General features: G+C 53.6%; 1 protein-coding gene across 1 annotated transcript in view; it reads right to left on the bottom strand.

Annotated features, from left to right (window-relative positions):
• The window catches only part of RFC1 (replication factor C subunit 1), a 191,754-nt gene that overhangs the window by 54,035 nt on the left and 116,707 nt on the right, over nt 1-21,012 (bottom strand). Inside the window, exons 9-10 of the mRNA XM_075346966.1 lie at nt 7,561-7,838; nt 6,880-6,984 (exon numbers count right to left, since the gene is read on the bottom strand). Coding sequence (XP_075203081.1) covers nt 6,880-6,984; nt 7,561-7,838 — 383 coding nt within the window. The remainder of the gene's footprint in view (nt 1-6,879; nt 6,985-7,560; nt 7,839-21,012) is intronic.

Raw genomic sequence — 21,012 nt, 5'->3', positions numbered from 1 at the left:
GCGGGCTTGCACTATAATTGAATGCTGCCACCCTATTACAGGTGTGCAACTGCTGCCTGCAAGACCTTTCTCCCAAAAATAGCATCTACCGATGCTTGGGTGTGAACCTGGTAGAACCTAGTGAAGGTGTGCAGGCTAGACCAGGTGGCGGCCTTGCAGACCTGGTCGGCCGACGCCTGATGCCTAATCGCCCAAGATTGCGCGGGTAGAGTGCGCCTTTACCCCCCGCGGCGGAGACTTGTCCCGAATCCGATAGGCCTCTGATATGGCGGAACGGATCCATCTGGCAATTGTGGCCTTGGATGCCGATTCACCCTTCTTGGGACCAGAAGGGAGAACAAACAGACCATCTGACTTACGGAACGGCGCGGTTCTGGAGACATAAATTCTAAGTGCACGCACTAGGTCCAGGGTGTGCAAGGACCTCTCCAAGCTGTGAGAGGGGCCAGGACAGAAGGACGGAAGGACGATTTCCTCGTTAAGATGGAACGGGGAGACCACCTTTGGGAGAAAAGCGGGATCTGGCCGGAGAACCGCTTTGTCCTGGTGAAAAATCAAAAAGGGGGAACGACAAGAGAGAGCTGCCAGCTCTGACGTCCTGCGAATAGAAGTGATGGCAACAAGAAACACCACCTTCCAAGATAGGTGAGAAAGGGAAGATTCTCGCAAGGGCTCGAATGGGGAGCCCTGAAGTGACCCTAGGACTAGATTAAGGTCCCACGGTTCTAGAGGCTGCCGGTACGGCGGTGCCAGGTGGGCCACTCCCTGGATGAAGGTCTTAACCTGTGAACGAGCGGCCAGTGGCTTCTGAAACAGGATTGATAACGCCGATATCTGGCCTTTTAGTGTTGCGAGCGAGAGACCCGCCTCTAGGCCTGACTGCAAGAATGCCAATAGGGAAGGAAGGGAGAAGGCGAGAGGAGAAGAAATATTCTGCTCTTCACACCACCTGAAGAAAACCTTCCACGTGCGGTGGTAAATCTTTGATGAAGATGGCTTCCTGGCCCTAATCATTGTCTGAATCACTCTTGAGGAAAAACCAGCCTTAGCTAGAACCCAGGATTCAATGGCCAGGCCGTCAAATTTAGGACCTGTGAGTTCTGATGGAAGAGAGGCCCCTGCTGCAGGAGATCTGGACGGTCTGGAAGGCGCCACGGAGCGTCTGCGAGGAGCTGAGTTAGTTCCGCGAACCATGCTCGTCTGGGCCAGTCCGGAGCCACTAGGATGACCGGTATCCCTTCCGCCTTGATCTTCTTGAGGACCCTCGGAATTAGAGGGAGCGGAGGGAAGATGTACGGGAGACTGAACTGGCTCCATGACAGGGTGAGGGCGTCGACTCCTAAAGCCAAGCGGTCGCGGCACCGCGCTACAAAGTGCGGAACCTGCCGGTTGAACCGGGAGGCCATTAGGTCCACATCTGGAACTCCCCATCTGTCGCAGATCTGGTTGAAGACTTCCCGGTTGAGGGACCATTCTCCGGAGGCGAGGCCTTCCCTGCTGAGGAAGTCCGCCGCCCAATTGTCCACGCCTGGAATGTGTACCGCTGAGATCAGGGAGTGATGACACTCGGCCCAGTGCAAGATCTTCTTGACTTCTCGCATCGCCCCGACACTTCTTGTGCCGCCTTGGTGGTTGATGTATGCCACCGCCGTCGCATTGTCCGACTGGATCCTGACCGGGCAACCCTGTACGAGGTGCCGAAACTGCTGCAAGGCTAGCCGGATGGCTCTTATCTCCAAAATGTTGATCTGGAGGCAACTCTCTCTCGGTGACCATCGGCCCTGCGCTGTGTGATGTCGAAACACTGCTCCCCAGCCCTGGAGACTGGCGTCGGTGGTCACTATCTTCCAGTGGAGCGGGAGGAAAGACCTTCCTGACGCGAGGTTGCGTTGATTGAGCCACCAACGGAGGGAGCGGCGGGTCTCCGGCGAAAGATGAAACCTGCGGTCCAGAGAAAAGGGAGATCTGTCCCACTTCTTCAGCAAGGCCAGCTGGAGGGGCCGGAGATGGAACTGTGCAAAGGGTACCGCTTCCATCGCCGCCACCATACGACCGAGGACTCGCATGCCGAACCTGATGGACACTTGGCGCTGACGCCGGAGAGCGCGGAGTCCTCGTTGTAGGGAAGAGATCTTCTCCTGTGTGAGGAAAACTCGCCCTTGGATGGTATCGAATACCATGCCTAAAAAGGTGATCCGACGGGCCGGGATCAGAGAGGACTTCTTCCGATTTATCAGCCACCCTAACCGTGAAAGGGTGTCGATCGTGACCTGAACCCCAAGACGACAGTCCTCGAAGGAAGAGCCCTTTATCAACATATCGTCCAAGTACGGGATGACCATGACACCCCTGGAATGCAGGACGGACATGGCAGCAGCCATGATCTTCGTAAAGACCCTGGGTGCGGATGCGAGGCCGAAGGGAAGAGCCGTGAACTGGAAGTGATCTTCCGCTATCGCAAAACGGAGGAACTGTTGGTGAGAGGTGGCTATCGGGACGTGAAGATAGGCATCTTGAATATCCAGCGATGCCAGGAATTCGCCTACCTCCATGGACGCGATGACGGACCGGAGTGACTCCATTCGAAACGGCCGAGGTCTCACCGACCTGTTCAGAAGCTTTAGGTCGAGGACGGGACGGACAGAGCCGTCCTTTTTGGGGACCACGAAAAGGTTGGCATAGAACCCCTTGAAACGCTCTGCGGGAGGGACTGGTACCACGACTACGGCTCGGAGGAGGGAGTCTATGGAGTGAAAGAACGCGCGAGCCCGCGCGGTAGACTCGGGAGGGCGAGATAGGAAAAAACGTCTCGGTGGCTTTGCCTCGAATTCTATTTTGTAGCCTGATGTGATGATCTCTCTGACCCAGGCATCGGCGGTCAGGGGGATCCACACATGCTGAAAACGAGACAGACACCCTCCCACAAATCTGGCGCTGTTGCGCGCCGACCGCGAGTCACTTGGATGAACGACGGCGGTAACCGGAAGAGGATCTCGTGGACTGGCGGGGGCGTGAACGCCAGGCGGGATTGGTCTTGAATGATGGGGTCTTCCTGTCTCTCGGAGGAGAGCGGCTTTTCCGCGGCTGGGGATTGGAGCTGAAGCTGCGAAAGGGCCGGAAACGAGCGGTGGGGCGCCGATTCTGGAAGCGCTTGGGACGCAATTGGGGGAGAGATGTACTCTTTCCTCCCGTTGCATCGGAGATCAGCTGGTCCAGCCTATCTCCGAAGAGACGCTCCCCTAGGAAGGGCAGGGAAGTTAGTGACTTCTTAGAGGCCGCATCCGCGTTCCAGGACCGGAGCCAAAGAGCTCGACGGATGGCCACATTGTTGCTGGCGGCCTGGGTCGCGCAACTTGCAGACGCCAGGGCTGCATTGAGCAAGTACTCACCCGCGAAGGAAATCTGCGAGGCGATGGGAACCAGGTCCGGATTGGCAGGAATGGCGCGGAGACCGCAGCGTAGCGTGTCCGCCCAGGACATCAGGGCCTTCGCAACCCAAACCGAGGCGAAGGCCGGAGAGAGGGATGAGCCCGCTGCCTCGAAGGCGGAACGGGCCAACCTGTCAATAGTACGGTCCGTAGGGTCTTTGAGGGACGTACCGTTAGTGAGTGGAAGGACTGTGTGAGAAGACAGGCGGGAGATTGGGGGGTCGACCACAGGGGAACCTGCCCAATCCTTTCTAAGACCCTCAGGAAAGGGATAAGCGAGGGGACGCTGGAGGAGGCTGGGGGAGGAGCAGGATTCCGGCGCGAAAACCCGGAGGATTCACAGCCCCCACCATCAGCCAGGAGGCAGAGCAGTGGGAGGATTCACAGCCCCCACCATCAGCCAGGAGGCAGAGCAGTGGGAGGTACAGAGGGAGACGACCGGCGGCCAATAGCGCTGCAGCGGGGGCGTGGCTAGGACGCAGGAGCGACTAGGCCCAGACCGGGGACTAAATTTATGGAGAGGGCCGGGGGAAAGAGCAGGGAAGTCGGTCGTACCTGCAATCAGCGGCGCCGGCTCAGCGATGGATGCGGTGCAGGCAGGGCTCCCTGCCCCTGCCTGTGAACAGTGCTGCTCGTCCAGGAAGGCTCCGGGGGAGAGCGTGCTGAAGGCAGGGTAGTGGACATCATGATGGGAGTAGATCAGCCCCCTATCAGGAGAAGGCAGCGTGACAGGGCCCCATCTATCACACACACGCTGCGGAGGATCCATCCCTGCTGTACTCCCCTGTACGCCCTTTGGGGTGATACCTCAGGGCGAATCAGGGGTGCCCACAAAACAACCTGCCCACACGCGCACCCCCGGGAGTGGTACCACGGGGACGGGCGGGGGAGAGGGCCCCGAAGTCTCAAACCCCTGCGACCCTGGGGAGCGGTACCCACGGGGCTGCGGAGAATGAGTGAAGCGAATACCTGCAGAGAAGAAGACGACAGGTATGAGAACGATGAGCGGCGCCGAATAAAAGAAAAAAGCGCAAAAAATACATGGCTGAGGGGGGCCGAGACGGCCCACATCAGCCTCCTACGACACTAAGCTAAAACTGATCTGAGCCCGCCTCCGGCTCGGGGTGTATACTGCTAGGGAGGAGCTAACTTTTTTATGTTTACTTAGTGTCAGCCTCCTAGTGACAACAGCATAACCCATGGTCCTGTGTCCCCCAATGAAACGATAGAGAAATATGTACAAATATATCAGAGGGCCATATAGAGATCTCTCCCATGATCTGTTTGTACCAAGGACTATGACAAGAACAAGGGGGCATTCTTTTCGATTGGAGGAAAGAAAATTCCTACATCAGCATAGAAGAGGGTTCTTCACGGTAAGAGCAGTGAGGCTCTGGAACTCTCTTCCTGAGGAAGTGGTGATGGCCAACTCACTGAATGAATTTAAGAGAGGAATGGATGCATTTCTTGTTAGCAAAAGTATAGAAGGTTACAAATAGCATAATCTTACAGGTAGATAGAAGAGCGACCAAGATTATTAGAGGAATGGGTGGGCTGCAATACCAAGACAGGTTATTAAACTTGGGGTTAGTTAGTTAGGAAAAACAAAGGCTTAGGGGGATCTAATCACAATGTATAAATATATGAGGGGACAGTACAGAGACCTTTCCAAAGATCTCTTTACACCTAGGCCTGCGACTGGAACACGGGGGCATCCGCTACGTCTTGAGGAAAGAATGTTTAATCATAATCACAGACGAAGATTCTTTACTGTACGAGCAGTGAGACTATGGAGCTCTCTGCCGTATGATGTTGTATTGAGGGATTCACAAGTAAAATTTAAGCAGAGCCTGATCGCATTAATTGAAAAATATAATATTACCAGTTATGTATATTAGATTTTATGACAGGGTGTTGATCCAGGGAACTAGTCTGATTGCCGTATGTGGAGTCAGGAAGGAATTTTTTTCCCCATTGGAGCTTATTTGACACATTGGGGGTTTTTTGCCTTCCTCTGGATCAACATGTTAGGCTACGAGTTGAACTAGATAGACTTAGAGTCTCCCTTCAACCTTAAAACTATAAACTATAAAACAACCTCTACAACCCAAAGGCTGTATAGTTACGTCTACTACTCCAAGCAATAAAATGCCATAGCATGCAAAGCTAAAATCAAGAGCAGGTGTGATGCAAATAAAGCTTTAGGCCTCCCACAAAGCATTTTGTGATGTGTTTTTCGTGCTTTAATAGGGAAATATCAAAAGTACTACTAAATAGAGATGGGCGAACCTGCAGATGCTCAGGTTCGGACAGACAAAAAAAAAAAAAAAAAAAGTTCGGTTCGGGAATGGACTTTACCCCAAACTTGAGCCCGGACATCAAACCCCAAACAAGTCTAATGGGACCCAAACAGAAGTGCTATAAGATGGTGGTAGGTATGGGTAAGGGGCAGAAAAAAAGAAGCAAAAAACAGGATAAAAGCAGGGCAATTACATTTACTGGATTTCCGAGCGAATGTCGCACTGCTTCCAGGTCCGCTCATCATATCTTATGAATATTTACCGCTTCCCCCGCCCACTCTCTGTGACAATGTCTGTGATTGGATGCCCTCACACTAGCTGTCTGGGTTCCCAAAGTTGAATGTAAAAAATAAATAGGGTCTTCTGTATTTTGATACCCAGCGCAGATAAAGCAGACCGCTACAGACTGCAGCCTTCAGCTGTGCATTAAAATACAAGGGATCCCACGTGGCTTTTTAAATAAAAATAAATAATTTAAAAAAAAAAAAAAACGGCATAGGGTCCCTCCCAATGTTGATACCCAACCAAGATAAAGCAGACAGCTGGTATTCTCAGGCTGGGGAGGCAGATGGTTATTGCGCCCTCCCCAGCCTAAAAATAGAGGCCAGCAGCTGCCCTAGAATTGGCTCATCCATTAGATGCACCAATCCTGGCGCTTACCCGACTCATCCCGACTGCACTGGTGAAGTTCCAAATCGGGGTAATATAAGAGGTCAGTAACAGCTGTGATATGTAAAAAAATAAAATAAAAAATAAAAAATAAACAAAAATTGCAGCTGCCACAAAGCCCCGTATTAGTAATGGGCAGTGGGGGGGGGGGGGGTCTATGAGCCCCCCATTACTCATTGTTTAAGTACATGATCATATATATTAAGTAGGGCATCCAAACTGTAATGAGTATTAAGGTTACCCGTTCTGCTCATTGTTGCTAGCCCCAGGGGTCAGACCCCATCAATCTGTAAGTTGTTTCGTCAGGAAATATATTAGGGTCTGATAGCACATCCACTTCTCAAGATAAAGAATCAGGATTAGTTTGGGGCGAGGAGTCGGGTCATTGGACCCCGTGCATCAGAAATTAGGGCAAATCAGATAGCTATGCTATTAAAATCTATTAGAAAAGCCCCATTAATTTGGCAGTGCCCCTCACTTACCTGGGGAATCTCCTTGGAACCAAGGGACTTAGGGCCTTCCCGATTCAGGTAATTCCTATATGCAGTATAATTGCCTCGCTTCTTCTCAGAGTCCTCAGGACTGGACTATGGAAGAAAGTAAAGCTTCATTTTAAAATAGTTATTTAGAAAACTATATGAACCTTACATTTTCTGTGTTGAAGTCATCAGGTCCCTAGGCAATAAAACAGTGTAAGCGTGACACACCCAATTTAGAGATCCAGAAGATAGGGGACAACATGCTATGAATTCCACCACTGAAACCCTTCCAATTCTTGAGACATGGCCAATAAGGTGTCTTTGTGTGGAGCAATGTCCGTGCATGAGCTCCATGACGCCATTCAATGCTCACCGGATTGTACTGCACTTGGCTACCTTCATTAGTTTGGCGGTCAATAAATGGAGCAGTGGTTGTTTGCAAGGCCTTAACGCCAGTCAAATGGGCCACTTCAAAGCCTGATTAGGGGCTCAGTGCTGAGGCCCCCAACAGTCAGCAAGTGCTCTCCTATTGTGTCCGTACATTATAACTTACTATGTTAACACAATCCCTTTAGGAGGGTGATCAGCTCCTTACACAAAACGTCTTAGTATTCTGCTCGAATGACCATGCATTGCCAGTAAGCAGCTGCTATCTGTGACTTGGCAATTGTGTAAAATTCATACCTCGGACATTTTAGATGTTTTTACAGGGGTGACTGTTTCCTTCTTTGGAGAGATGACTTTGGTTTTAGTCACCGGGCTGGATATCTCCTCCTGTTTGTGTTGGCCTTCATCTTTCCTTTTCATTAACGCCAGCTTCGAGCTGCTCTTCACAGGAGAAGTCTTGTTTTTGGTTGAAGTTGAACTTTCAGGCTGTGGATGTGAAGTCTTTTTGGTCTCCTCTTTTAGACCCTTTTCTTTCTTAATAGCGGTTGATGTCTCTGACGGACTCATTATCCTGGCTAAGAAGTAAAATTAAATACGGGAAGCTTAATTTGCAAAGAGGGCAAAAGATGGTCCCCATCCGTTCTCGCTCTCTGTGTACAGTTGTGTTTACTTAAAGAGGTTTATCCTGGATGCAGTCGGTCACAAAAACAATCTACGCATCACTCACCCTCCCCGGGTCCAGAACAGAGTCTCTAGCGCTGCTCCGTGTATTGACTGCAGTGCTGATACCACGTTGTTAGCCGAAAAGTGAGCTCAGCAGCTCTGCCCCTGTACATGAAAGTCCTGCTCAGCACCACTGAGCTCACAAATTGGATGCAGTGGTGTTGACGTGAGGACAGTGCCGCAACCAATACCGGACATTGAGAGCAGCGCCAGAGACTGACTGCTAGACCTGGGGAAGGTGAGTAAAGTGAAGTTTGTAATTTTGTAACAAACTGAAGCCGGTGGACAACCTCTTTAAATGCCTAATAATGTAATTATCCAACCCACTGATGCTATAGTCTGACAGAAGGTGGCAAACTAGAACATCCCTTTAACACTAGAAGTCCCAGGAATTTCGAGCTCCATAGGGTTCCAATGGTAGAAGAAGGGAATTTTGTTTACTTACCGTAAATTCCTTTTCTTCTAGCTCCAATTGGGAGACCCAGACAATTGGGTGTATAGGCTATGCCTCCGGAGGCCGCACAAAGTATTACACTAAAAGTGTAAAGCCCCTCCCCTTCTGCCTATACACCCCCCGTGCTCCCACGGGCTCCTCAGTTTTGGTGCAAAAGCAAGAAGGAGGAAAAAAAATTATAAACTGGTTTAAAGTAAATTCAATCCGAAGGAATATCGGAGAACTGAAACCATTCAACATGAACAACATGTGTACACAAAAAAACAGGGGCGGGTGCTGGGTCTCCCAATTGGAGCTAGAAGAAAAGGAATTTACGGTAAGTAAACAAAATTCCCTTCTTCTTTGTCGCTCCATTGGGAGACCCAGACAATTGGGACGTCCAAAAGCAGTCCCTGGGTGGGTAAATAATACCTCAAAATAGAGCCGTAACGGCTCCGTCCTACAGGTGGGCAACCGCCGCCTGAAGGACTCGCCTACCTAGGCTGGCATCCGCCGAAGCATAGGTATGCACCTGATAGTGTTTCGTGAAAGTGTGTAGGCTCGACCAGGTAGCCGCCTGACACACCTGCTGAGCCGTAGCCTGGTGCCTCAAAGCCCAGGACGCACCCACGGCTCTGGTAGAATGGGCCTTCAGCCCTGAGGGAACCGGAAGCCCAGCAGAACGGTAAGCTTCGAGAATTGGTTCCTTGATCCACCGAGCCAGGGTTGATTTGGAAGCCTGTGACCCTTTACGCTGGCCAGCGACAAGGACAAAGAGTGCATCCGAGCGGCGCAGGGGCGCCGTACGAGAAATGTAGAGTCTGAGTGCTCTCACCAGATCTAACAAGTGCAAATCCTTTTCACATTGGTGAACTGGATGAGGACAAAAAGAGGGTAAGGAGATATCCTGATTGAGATGAAAGGGGGATACCACCTTAGGGAGAAATTCCGGAACCGGACGCAGAACCACCTTGTCCTGGTGAAACACCAGGAAGGGGGCTTTGCATGACAGAGCTGCCAGCTCAGACACTCTCTTAAGTGAAGTGACTGCTACTAGGAAAACCACTTTCTGCGAAAGGCGTGCGAGAGAAATATCCCTCATTGGCTCGAACGGTGGTTTCTGAAGAACCATCAGCACCCTGTTCAGATCCCAGGGTTCCAACGGACGTTTGTAAGGAGGAACGATGTGACAAACCCCCTGCAGAAACGTGCGTACCTGTGGAAGTCTGGCCAGGCGCTTCTGAAAAAACACAGAGAGCGCAGAGACTTGTCCCTTAAGGGAGCCGAGTGACAAACCCTTTTCCAATCCGGACTGAAGAAAGGACAGGAAAGTGGGCAAGGCAAATGGCCAGGGAGAAAAACCCCGAGCAGAGCACCACGACAGGAATATTTTCCACGTCCTGTGGTAAATCTTGGCGGACGTTGGTTTCCTAGCCTGTCTCATAGTGGCAATGACCTCCTGGGATAATCCTGAGGACGCTAAGATCCAGGACTCAATGGCCACACAGTCAGGTTGAGGGCCGCAGAATTCAGATGGAAAAACGGCCCTTGAGACAGCAAGTCTGGTCGGTCTGGTAGTGCCCACGGTTGGCCGACCGTGAGATGCCACAGATCCGGGTACCACGACCTCCTCGGCCAGTCTGGGGCGACGAGGATGGCGCGGCGGCAGTCGGCCCTGATCTTGCGTAACACTCTGGGCAACAGTGCCAGCGGAGGAAACACATAAGGGAGTTGAAACTGCGACCAATCTTGAACTAAGGCGTCTGCCGCTAGAGCTCTGTGATCGTGAGAACGTGCCATGAATGCCGTGACGTTGTTGTGTCGGGACGCCATTAGGTCGACGTCCGGCATCCCCCAGCGGCAACAGATCTCCTGAAACACGTCCGGGTGAAGGGACCATTCCCCTGCGTCCATGCCCTGGCGACTGAGAAAATCTGCTTCTCAGTTTTCCACGCCTGGGATGTGAACTGCGGAGATGGTGGAGGCCGTGGCTTCCACCCACATCAAAATCCGCCGGACTTCCTGGAAGGCTTGCCGACTGCGTGTTCCTCCTTGGTGGTTGATGTAAGCCACCGCTGTGGAGTTGTCCGACTGAATTCGGATCTGCTTGCCTTCCAGCCACTGCTGGAACGCTTTCAGGGCAAGATACACTGCCCTGATCTCCAGAACATTGATCTGAAGTGAGGACTCTTGCGGGGTCCACGTACCCTGAGCCCTGTGGTGGAGAAAGACTGCTCCCCACCCTGACAGACTCGCGTCCGTCGTGACCACCGCCCAGGATGGGGGTAGGAAGGATTTCCCCTTCGATAATGAAGTGGGAAGAAGCCACCACCGAAGGGAAGCTTTGGTTGCCTGAGAGAGGGAGACGTTCCTGTCGAGGGACGTCGGCTTCCTGTCCCATTTGTGTAGGATGTCCCATTGAAGAGGACGCAGGTGAAACTGCGCGAAAGGGACTGCCTCCATTGCTGCCACCATCTTCCCCAGGAAGTGCATGAGGCGCCTCAAGGGGTGTGACTGACCTTGAAGGAGAGATTGCACCCCCGTCTGTAGTGAACGCTGCTTGTTCAGCGGAAGCTTCACTATCGCTGAGAGGGTATGAAACTCCATGCCAAGGTATGTCAGCGATTGGGCCGGTGTCAGATTTGACTTTGGAAAATTGATGATCCACCCGAAACTCTGGAGAGTCTCCAGAGTAGCGGTGAGGCTTTGCTGGCATGCCTCTTGAGAGGGAGCCTTGACCAGCAGATCGTCTAAGTAAGGGATCACTGAGTGTCCCTGAGAGTGGAGGACCGCGACTACTGTAGCCATGACCTTGGTGAAAACCCGTGGGGCTGTCGCCAGGCCGAACGGCAGTGCCACGAACTGAAGGTGTTCGTCTCCTATGGCGAAGCGCAGAAAGCGCTGATGCTCTGGAGCAATCGGAACGTGGAGATAAGCATCTTTGATATCGATCGATGCAAGGAAATCTCCTTGAGACATTGAGGCGATGACGGAGCGGAGAGATTCCATCCGGAACCGCCTGGTCTTTACGTGTTTGTTGAGCAGTTTTAGGTCCAGGACAGGACGGAAAGACCCGTCCTTCTTTGGAACCACGAACAAGTTGGAGTAAAAACCGTGACCCTGTTGCTGAAGCGGAACAGGGACCACCACTCCTTCTGCCTTCAGAGTGCCCAGCGCCTGCAGAAGAGCATCGGCTCGCTCGGGAGGCGGAGATGTTCTGAAGAATCGAGTCGGAGGACGAGAGCTGAACTCTATCCTGTAACCGTGAGACAGAATGTCTCTCACCCATCGGTCTTTTACCTGTGGCAGCCAGGTGTCGCAAAAGCGGGAGAGCCTGCCACCGACCGAGGATGCGGTGTGAAGCGGCCGTAAGTCATGAGGAAGCCGCCTTGGTAGCGGCACCTCCGGCGGTCTTTTTAGGGCGTTACTTATACCGCCATGAATCGGAGTTCCTCTGATCCTTCTGAGGCCTTTTGGACGAGGAGAATTGGGACCTGCCCGCACCCCGAAAGGACCGAAACCTCGACTGTCCCCTCCTCTGTTGGGGTAAGGTTGGTTTGGCCTGGGGTAAGGATGTTTCCTTTCCCTTGGATTGCTTGATGATTTCATCCAATCTCTCACCAAACAGACGGTCGCCAGAAAAAGGCAAACCGGTTAAGCACTTTTTGGAAGCCGAATCTGCCTTCCATTCCCGCAGCCACAAGGCCCTGCGTATTGCAACCGAATTGTCGGCTGCAACCGCAGTACGGCTCACAGAGTCCAGGACAGCATTAATAGCGTAAGACGCAAATGCCGACGTTTGAGATGTTATGGAAGCCACTTGCGGCGCAGACGTACGTGTGAGTGCGTCAATTTGCGCTTGACCCGCTGAGATAGCTTGGAGTGCCCATACGGCTGCGAATGCTGGAGCAAAAGACGCGCCGATAGCTTCATAGATGGATTTCAACCAGAGCTCCATCTGTCTGTCAGTGGCATCCTTGAGTGAAGCCCCATCTTCAACTGCCACTATGGATCTAGCCGCCAGTCTGGAGATTGGAGGATCCACCTTGGGACACTGAGTCCAGCCCTTGACCACGTCAGGGGGGAAGGGATAACGTGTATCCTTAAGGCGCTTAGAAAAACGCTTATCTGGACAAGCCCGGTGTTTCTGGACTGCCTCTCTGAAGTCAGAGTGGTCCAGAAACATACTCGTTGTACGCTTGGGGAACCTGAAACGGAATTTCTCCTGCTGAGAAGCTGACTCCTCTACTGGAGGAGCTGAGGGAGAAATATCCAACATTTGATTTATGGACGCGATAAGATCATTCACTATGGCGTCCCCATCAGGAGTATCAAGGTTGAGAGCGGCCTCAGGATCAGAATCCTGATCAGCTACCTCCGCTTCATCATACAGAGAGTCCTCCCGCTGAGACCCTGAACAATGTGATGAGGTCGAGGGGATTTCCAAGCGAGCTCGCTTAGGCGGTCTGGGACTGCGGTCCGTGTCAGAGACCTCACCCTGGGATCTATGAGACACCCCAGGAGGACATGGTTGTTCCAACTGAGGGGAACCAGGGGGCAATGATTCCACAGTGCCCATGGTCTGAGATACCGGTCTGGACTGCAAAGCTTCTAGTATCTTAGCCATAGTCTCAGACAACCTTTCAGTAAAAACTGTAAACTCCGTCCCTGTCACCTGGACAGTGTTAGCAGGTGGTTCCCCCTGGGCCCCCCTTAGCAGAGGCTCCGGCTGAGTAAGTGCCACAGGGGCCGAGCAGTGCACACAATGAGGGTCAGTGGAACCTGCCGGTAGTGGAGCCGTACATGCGGCGCAGGCAGCATAGTAAGCCTGTGTTTTGGCACCCCTGCTTCTTGTGGGCGCAATGCTGTTGTCTCCCCTGAGCAACCCAGGAGGGTATATAGCCAAAAATCAACCGTGCACTATACAGTGTAAAGTATAGCCTATAATCATATAATCTATAAGTACACTTCTGCACAAGTGGGGCCAGCACCAGAGGTGCTGCTTACCGGCCGCTCAAAGCGGTTGTGTGGCCACCAGAATCCCTGCCTGGGTCTCCCAGAGCTTGTCTCCCCTCTCCAGCGTCAGAAGAGCTGACAGGAATGGCTGCCGGCGTCCTGAGGAGAGGAGGGGGCCGTGGGCGTGCCCTAGAAAGTGCGGGAAACTGGTGCCCCACTGTGCACAGTGAGGGGGGTGGAGTATGCAAAGCATGCTCCAGCCCTCAGTGCTGACATTCTGTACAGCGTCCCGCCCTTCCCCTGACTGGCAGGCCTGGGGTCGGGAAGAGAATGAGACTAGGCCGCAAAAGCCGGGGACTGGAGTTATAAGCGCGGCCGCCGTATAAGCGCGGTCAGCGCGGATGTCCCCGGCGCACTAACAGTCCCAGCCGCGCCGCATGTATAACAATGGCAGCGGCGGTCAGCGCGGTAGTCCCCAATACACTACACACCCAGCCACGCTGCAGCGTGTGATGGCACAATTGCGGTCAGCGCCGCGGTCCCCGGCGCACTAACACACCCAGCAATGCTGGAGTGTTTCTGTGCGCGGTCCCCACCGGGACACAGAGTACCTCAAAGTTGCAGGGCCATGTCCCTGACGATACTCGGCTCCATTATCCAGCAGAGTCCCCAGGGGCTGTGGATGGAGCACGGTCTCAGTGCCTGGAGACCGATTAGGATCCCACTTCACCCAGAGCCCTAAATGGGATGGGGAAGGAAAACAGCATGTGGGCTCCAGCCTCCGTACCCGCAATGGATACCTCAACCTTAACAACACCGCCGACAAGAGTGGGGTGAGAAGGGAGCATGCTGGGGGCCCTGTTATGGGCCCTCTTTTCTTCCATCCGACATAGTCAGCAGCTGCTGCTGACTAATCTGTGGAGCTATGCGTGCATGTGTGCCTCCTTCGCACAAAGCAAAAAAACTGAGGAGCCCGTGGGAGCACGGGGGGTGTATAGGCAGAAGGGGAGGGGCTTTACACTTTTAGTGTAATACTTTGTGCGGCCTCCGGAGTCATAGCCTATACACCCAATTGTCTGGGTCTCCCAATGGAACGACAAAGAAATGTCAAATGACCCCTCTCTGGGACTTCTAGTGTTAAAGGGAACCTGTCATCAGAAATTTAGCTTGAAACCTAAAAGTTTCCCCCTCTGCAGCTCCTGGGCTGCATTCTAGCAATGTTTCTGTTGTTTATGTGCCCCTTTTCTGACCAAAGAAGGGAATTTTGTTTACTTACCGTAAATTCCTTTTCTTCTAGCTCCTATTGGGAGACCCAGACAATTGGGTGTATAGCTTCTGCCTCCGGAGGCCACACAAAGTATTACACTTTAAAAAGTGTAACCCCTCCCCTCTACCTATACACCCTCCCGTGCATCACGGGCTCCTCAGTTTTGGTGCAAAAGCAGGAAGGAGGAAACTTATAAATTGGTCTAAGGTAAATTCAATCCGAAGGATGTTCGGAGAACTGAAAACCATGAACCAAAAGAACAATTCAACATGAACAACATGTGTACACAAAGAACAAACAGCCCGAAGGGAACAGGGGCGGGTGCTGGGTCTCCCAATAGGAGCTAGAAGAAAAGGAATTTACGGTAAACAAAATTCCCTTCTTCTTTGTCGCTCCATTGGGAGACCCAGACAATTGGGACGTCCAAAAGCAGTCCCTGGGTGGGTAAAAGAATACCTCGATAAAAAGAGCCGAAAACGACCCCCTCTTACAGGTGGGCAACCGCCGCCTGAAGGACTCGCCTACCTAGACTGGCGTCTGCCGAGTCATAGGTATGCAGCTGATAGTGTTTCGTGAAAGTGTGCAGACTAGACCAGGTAGCTGCCTGACACACCTGCTGAGCCGTAGCCCGGTGCCGCAATGCCCAGGACGCACCCACGGCTCTGGTAGAATGGGCTTTCAGCCCCAAAGGAAGCGGAAGCCCAGAAGAACGGTAGGCTTCAAGAATCGGTTCCTTGATCCACCGAGCCAAGGTTGACTTGGAAGCCTGCGAACCCTTACGCTGGCCAGCGACAAGGACAAAGAGCGCATCTGAACGGCGCAGGGGCGCCGTGCGAGACACATAGAGCCGGAGTGCTCTCACCAGATCTAACGAGTGCAAATCCTTTTCACATTGGTGAACTGGATGAGGGCAAAATGAAGGTAAGGAGATATCCTGATTGAGATGAAAAGGGGATACCACCTTAGGGAGAAATTCCGGGACCGGACGCAGAACCACCTTATCCTGGTGAAAAACCAGGAAGGGGGCTTTGCATGACAGCGCTGCCAGCTCCGACACTCTACGGAGCGATGTAACTGCCACTAGAAATGCCACCTTCTGCGAAAGACGTGATAAAGAGACATCCCGCAGCGGCTCGAAAGGTGGTTTCTGAAGAGCCGTTAGCACCCTGTTAAGATCCCAGGGTTCCAGCGGACGCTTGTAAGGTGAAACTATGTGGCAAACTCCCTGCAGGAACGTGCGGACCTGCGGAAGCCTGGCTAGACGCTTTTGAAAAAATACGGATAGCGCCGATACTTGTCCCTTGAGAGAGCAGAGAGACAAACCCTTGTCCATTCCGGATTGAAGGAATGAAAGAAAAGTGGGTAAGGCAAAGGGCCAGGGAGTAAAACCCTTATCAGAGCACCAGGATAAGAAGATCCTCCAAGACCTGTGATAGATCTTGGCGGACGTTGGTTTCCTGGCCTGTCTCATAGTGGCAATGACATCTTGAGATAAACCTGAGGACGCTAGGAGCCAGGACTCAATGGCCACACAGTCAGGTTGAGGGCCGCAGAATTCAGATGGAAAAACGGCCCTTGAGACAGCAAGTCTGGGCGGTCTGGGAGCGCCCACGGTTGACCCACCGTGAGATGCCACAGATCCGGGTACCACGACCGCCTCGGCCAATCTGGGGCGACGAGAATGGCGCGACGACAGTCGGACCTGATTTTGCGCAGCACTCTGGGCAGCATTGCCAGAGGAGGAAATACATAGGGCAGTCGAAACTGCGACCAATCCTGAACTAATGCGTCCGCCGCCAGAGCTCTGATCTTGAGACCGGGCCATGAATGCCGGGACTTTGTTGTTGTGCCGTGACGCCATGAGATCGACGTCCGGCGTTCCCCAGCGGCGACAGATCTCTCGAAACACGTCTGGGTGAAGAGACCATTCCCCCGCGTCCATGCCCTGTCGGCTGAGAAAATCTGCTTCCCAGTTTTCTACGCCCGGGATGTGAACTGCGGAGATGGTGGAAGCTGTGGCTTCCACCCACTGCAGAATTCGTCGGACTTCCTGGAAGGCTTGACGACTGCGAGTGCCACCTTGGTGGTTGATGTATGCGACGGCAGTGGCGTTGTCCGACTGGATCCGGATCTGCCTGCCCTCCAGCCACCGATGAAAGGCCAATAGGGCTAGATACACTGCCCTTATCTCCAGAATATTGATCTGAAGGGATGACTCTATCGGAGTCCAGGTTCCCTGAGCCCTGTGGTGGAGAAAAACCACCCCCCACCCTGACAGGTTCGCGTCCGTCGTGACCACAGCCCAGGTGGGGGGTAGGAAGGATTTTCCCTGCGATAGAGAGTTGGGAAGGAGCCACCACTGAAGTGACGTCTTGGTTGCAAGGGAAAGAGAGACGTTCCTGTCGAGTGAAGTCGACCTCCTGTCCCATTTGCGGAGAATGTACCACTGGAGTGGCCGCAGATGGAATTGCGCGAAGGGCACTGCCTCCATCGCTGCCACCATCTTCCCCAGGAAGTGCATGAGGCGCCTCAAGGGGTGTGACTGACCCCGAAGAAGAGATTGCACCCCTGCCTGCAGAGAAAGCTGTTTGTCCAGCGGTAGCATGACTACTGCTGACTGAGTATGAAACTCCATCCCAAGGTACGTCAGTGATTGGGTCGGTGTCAACTTGGATTTTGGGAAGTTGATGATCCACCCGAACTGCTGGAGAGTCGCCAGAGCGACGGAAAGGCTGTTTTGACACGCCATCTGAGAGGGTGCCCTGACCAGAAGATCGTCTAAGTAGGGAATCACCGAGTGGCCCTGAGAGTGTAGGACCGCCACAACAGATGCCATGACCTTGGTGAACACCCGTGGGGCTGTCGCCAGGCCGAAAGGCAATGCCACGAACTGAAGGTGGTCATCCCCGATGGCGAAACGCAAGAAGCGTTGATGTTCGGGTGCGATCGGCACATGGAGATAAGCATCCTTGATGTCGATCGATGCTAGGAAGTCTCCTTGTGACATCGAAGCGATGACAGAGCGGAGAGATTCCATCCAAAACCGTCTGGTGCTCACATGTCTGTTGAGCAGTTTGAGGTCCAGAACGGGACGGAACGAGCCGTCCTTCTTTGGCACCACAAACAAGTTGGAGTAAAAGCCGCGACCATGTTCCTGGAGGGGAACAGGGATCACAACTCCTTCTGTCTTCAGAGCGTTCACCGCCTGAAAAAGTGCATCGGCTCGCTCGGGGGGGCGGAGATGTTCTGAAGAAACGAGTCGGGGGACGAGAGCTGAACTCTATCCTGTAACCGTGAAACAGAATGTCTCTCACCCATCGGTCTTGAACATGTGGCCACCAGGCGTCGCAAAAGCGGGAGAGCCTGCCACCGACCGAGGATGCGGTTGGGGGATGCCGAGAGTCATGAGGAGGCCGCCTTGGAAGCAGTGCCTCCTGCGGCCTTTTGGGGGCGTGACTTGGACCGCCACGCATAGGAGTTCCTCTGGCCTTTCTCCGGCCTGCTGGACGAAGAGGATTGGGGCTTGGCGGAGGGACGAAAGGACCGAAACCTCGATTGTATTTTCCGTTGCTGAGGTCTCTTTGGTTTGGACTGGGGTAAGGAGGAGTCCTTTCCCTTGGATTCCTTAATAATCTCATCCAATCGTTCCCCAAACAAGCGGTCGCCGGCAAACCGGTTAAGAACCTCTTGGAAGCTGAGTCTGCTTTCCATTCGTGCAGCCACATGGCCCTGCGGACTGCCACAGAGTTAGCGGATGCCACCGCTGTACGGCTAGCAGAGTCTAAAACTGCGTTCATGGCGTAGGAAGAAAAAGCTGACGCCTGAGAAGTCAAAGACGCAACCTGCGGAGCAGAATTACGTGTGACCGCATTAATCTCAGCCAGACAAGCTGAGATAGCTTGTAGTGCCCACACGGCTGCAAAGGCCGGGGCAAAAGACGCGCCCGTGGCTTCATAGATGGATTTCACCAGGAGCTCTATCTGCCTGTCAGTGGCATCCTTTAGCGATGATCCATCTGCAACCGATACCACAGATCTAGCCGCCAATCTAGAGACTGGGGGATCCACCTTGGGACATTGAGCCCAACCCTTAACAACGTCAGAGGGGAAGGGGTAACGTGTGTCAGTAAGGCGCTTAGTAAAGCGCTTGTCCGGAACCGCTCTGGGCTTCTGGACAGCATCTCTGAAGTTAGAGTGATCGAAAAACGCACTCCGTGTACGTTTAGGGAACCGAAACTGGTGTTTCTCCTGCTGAGAAGTCGACTCCTCTACAGGTGGCGGCGGGGGAGAGATATCTAACACCTGGTTGATGGACGAGATAAGGTCATTTACTATGGCGTCCCCTTCAGGTGTATCAAGATTGAGAGCAACGTCAGTGTCAGAGCCCTGAGCTGCGACGTCCGCCTCGTCCTCCAGAGAGTCCTCACGCTGGGAACCCGAGCAGCGTGAAGAAGTCGGGGAAGATTCCCAGCGGGCCCGCTTAGCCGGTCTGGGACTGTGGTCCGGGCCGGAGTCCTCCACGTGAGACCTAGGGCCCCCCCTGGGAACGTGCTGCGGCGCGGACAGAGAGGGGCCTGGAGGTGAAGATCCAACAGGGCCCGGGGCTTGTGTAAGGACCGGTCTGGACTGCAAAGCTTCAAGCAGCTTGGCAGACCATTTGTCCATAGACTGAGCCATGGATTGTGAGAGTGACTCAGAGAGTTTTTCAGCAAAAACTGCAAACTCTGTCCCTGCCGCCTGGACAGGGGGAGCAAGGGGTTCTACCTGAGCAGAGGGGCCCACTAGTGACCGAGGCTCGGGTTGAGGAAGCAAAACAGGGGTTGAGCATTGCTCACAGTGAGGGTAGGTGGAACCCGCAGGTAACTTAGCCGCACAAGAGGTACAGGTCGCAAAATAACCCTGTGCCTTGGCACCCTTGCTCCTTGTGGACGACATGCTGTTGTCTCCTAGGAGAGTGATCACTGAGGGTATATGGGAAGGGTATACAGCCCGACCGAACAGAAATATATAAATATAGTATCTATTCCGGCACCCTAAGGGGACCAGCACCGGGTGACCGGTGTGGCTTACCGACCGCTAAAAAGCGGAGTGTGTGTCCTCCAGATTCCCTGCCTTAGGTCTCCCAGCGTTGCAGAGCTCTTTCCAGGAAATCCTCCACAGGCAGAATGCCAAAGAAATGGCTGCCGGAGCTCTCAGGGGAGGAGTGGAGCCGTGGGCGGCGTTAGAAAAGTGCGGGAATCTGGAGTCCCCACAGTGATCAGTGAGGGGGGAGGAAACATACAGGATGCTCCGGCCCTCACAGCCGACGTCAGGCCGGCCGTCCCGCCCTTACCCCTGATAGACAGGCCCGGGGGCGGGAGTTTTGCTACTAGGCCGCAATTGAAGCCGGGGACTAAATTTAAGACCGCGGCCGACAAACAGGCACGGTCGGCGCGGAAGTCCGCCGGCCGTCACAAATAAGCAGCTGCTGCAGCGTCCGGGATGAAGGCGCTCCATGCACATCCCCCATGGGGATACAGAGTACCTTAGTGATGCAGGGCCCGGTCCCTGAGGATAAATAAACTCCTGTCCGACAGATTCCCACAGGGGCTGCGGAGGGAGCACGGTCCCAGTGAATGGATGACCGCTCAGGATCCCACTTCTCCCAGAGCCGCTAAGGGATGGTGAAGGAGACGGCATGAGGCTCCGGCCTTTGTACCCGCAATGGGTACCTCAACCTTAACAGCACCGCCGACGTAGTGGGGTGAGAAGGGAACATGCCGGGGGCCCCGTGGGGGCCCACTTTTCTTCCAACCGATATAACTAATCTGAGAATGCATGAGTGGATGTGTGCCTCCTTCCACACAAAGCATAAAACTGAGGAGCCCGTGATGCACGGGAGGGTGTATAGGCAGAGGGGAGGGGTTACACTTTTTAAAGTGTAATACTTTGTGTGGCCTCCGGAGGCAGAAGCTATACACCCAATTGTCTGGGTCTCCCAATGGAGCGACAAAGAAATAAATACTTTGTAAAGGGGTACCTTTTTGTATTCAGATCTTGATAATGGGACACGGGGGCGGGCTCTCTAGTGGCCGTTAGTCTGCCTCCTGGCGATTTACGCCGTCCCCCATCGCTCCATTCCATACTTCAGGATGCCGCCCACTGCGCCCGAGGTGCCGCGCACGCGAGGACCGCTGGTCACGTGTGTCGCAGGCACAAGACTATGGGCGGTGCGGTGATTGCATCGCAAGTGCCCGCTCATCATCTCGTGCACGCTCTCCCCTCTGCCTCCAGCGTTCTGCGCAGAACGTTCCAACGTCGGGTCATCTGGCCAGCGCTTACGCAGAGCGCTGGAGGCAGAGGGGAGAAAAGGTCAGAAAAGGGGCAACAGA

Source organism: Anomaloglossus baeobatrachus, chromosome 1 (assembly GCF_048569485.1).
Source record: "Anomaloglossus baeobatrachus isolate aAnoBae1 chromosome 1, aAnoBae1.hap1, whole genome shotgun sequence".
NCBI lineage: Eukaryota > Metazoa > Chordata > Amphibia > Anura > Aromobatidae > Anomaloglossus > Anomaloglossus baeobatrachus.
This window is presented reverse-complemented; position numbering and strand designations above follow the sequence as displayed.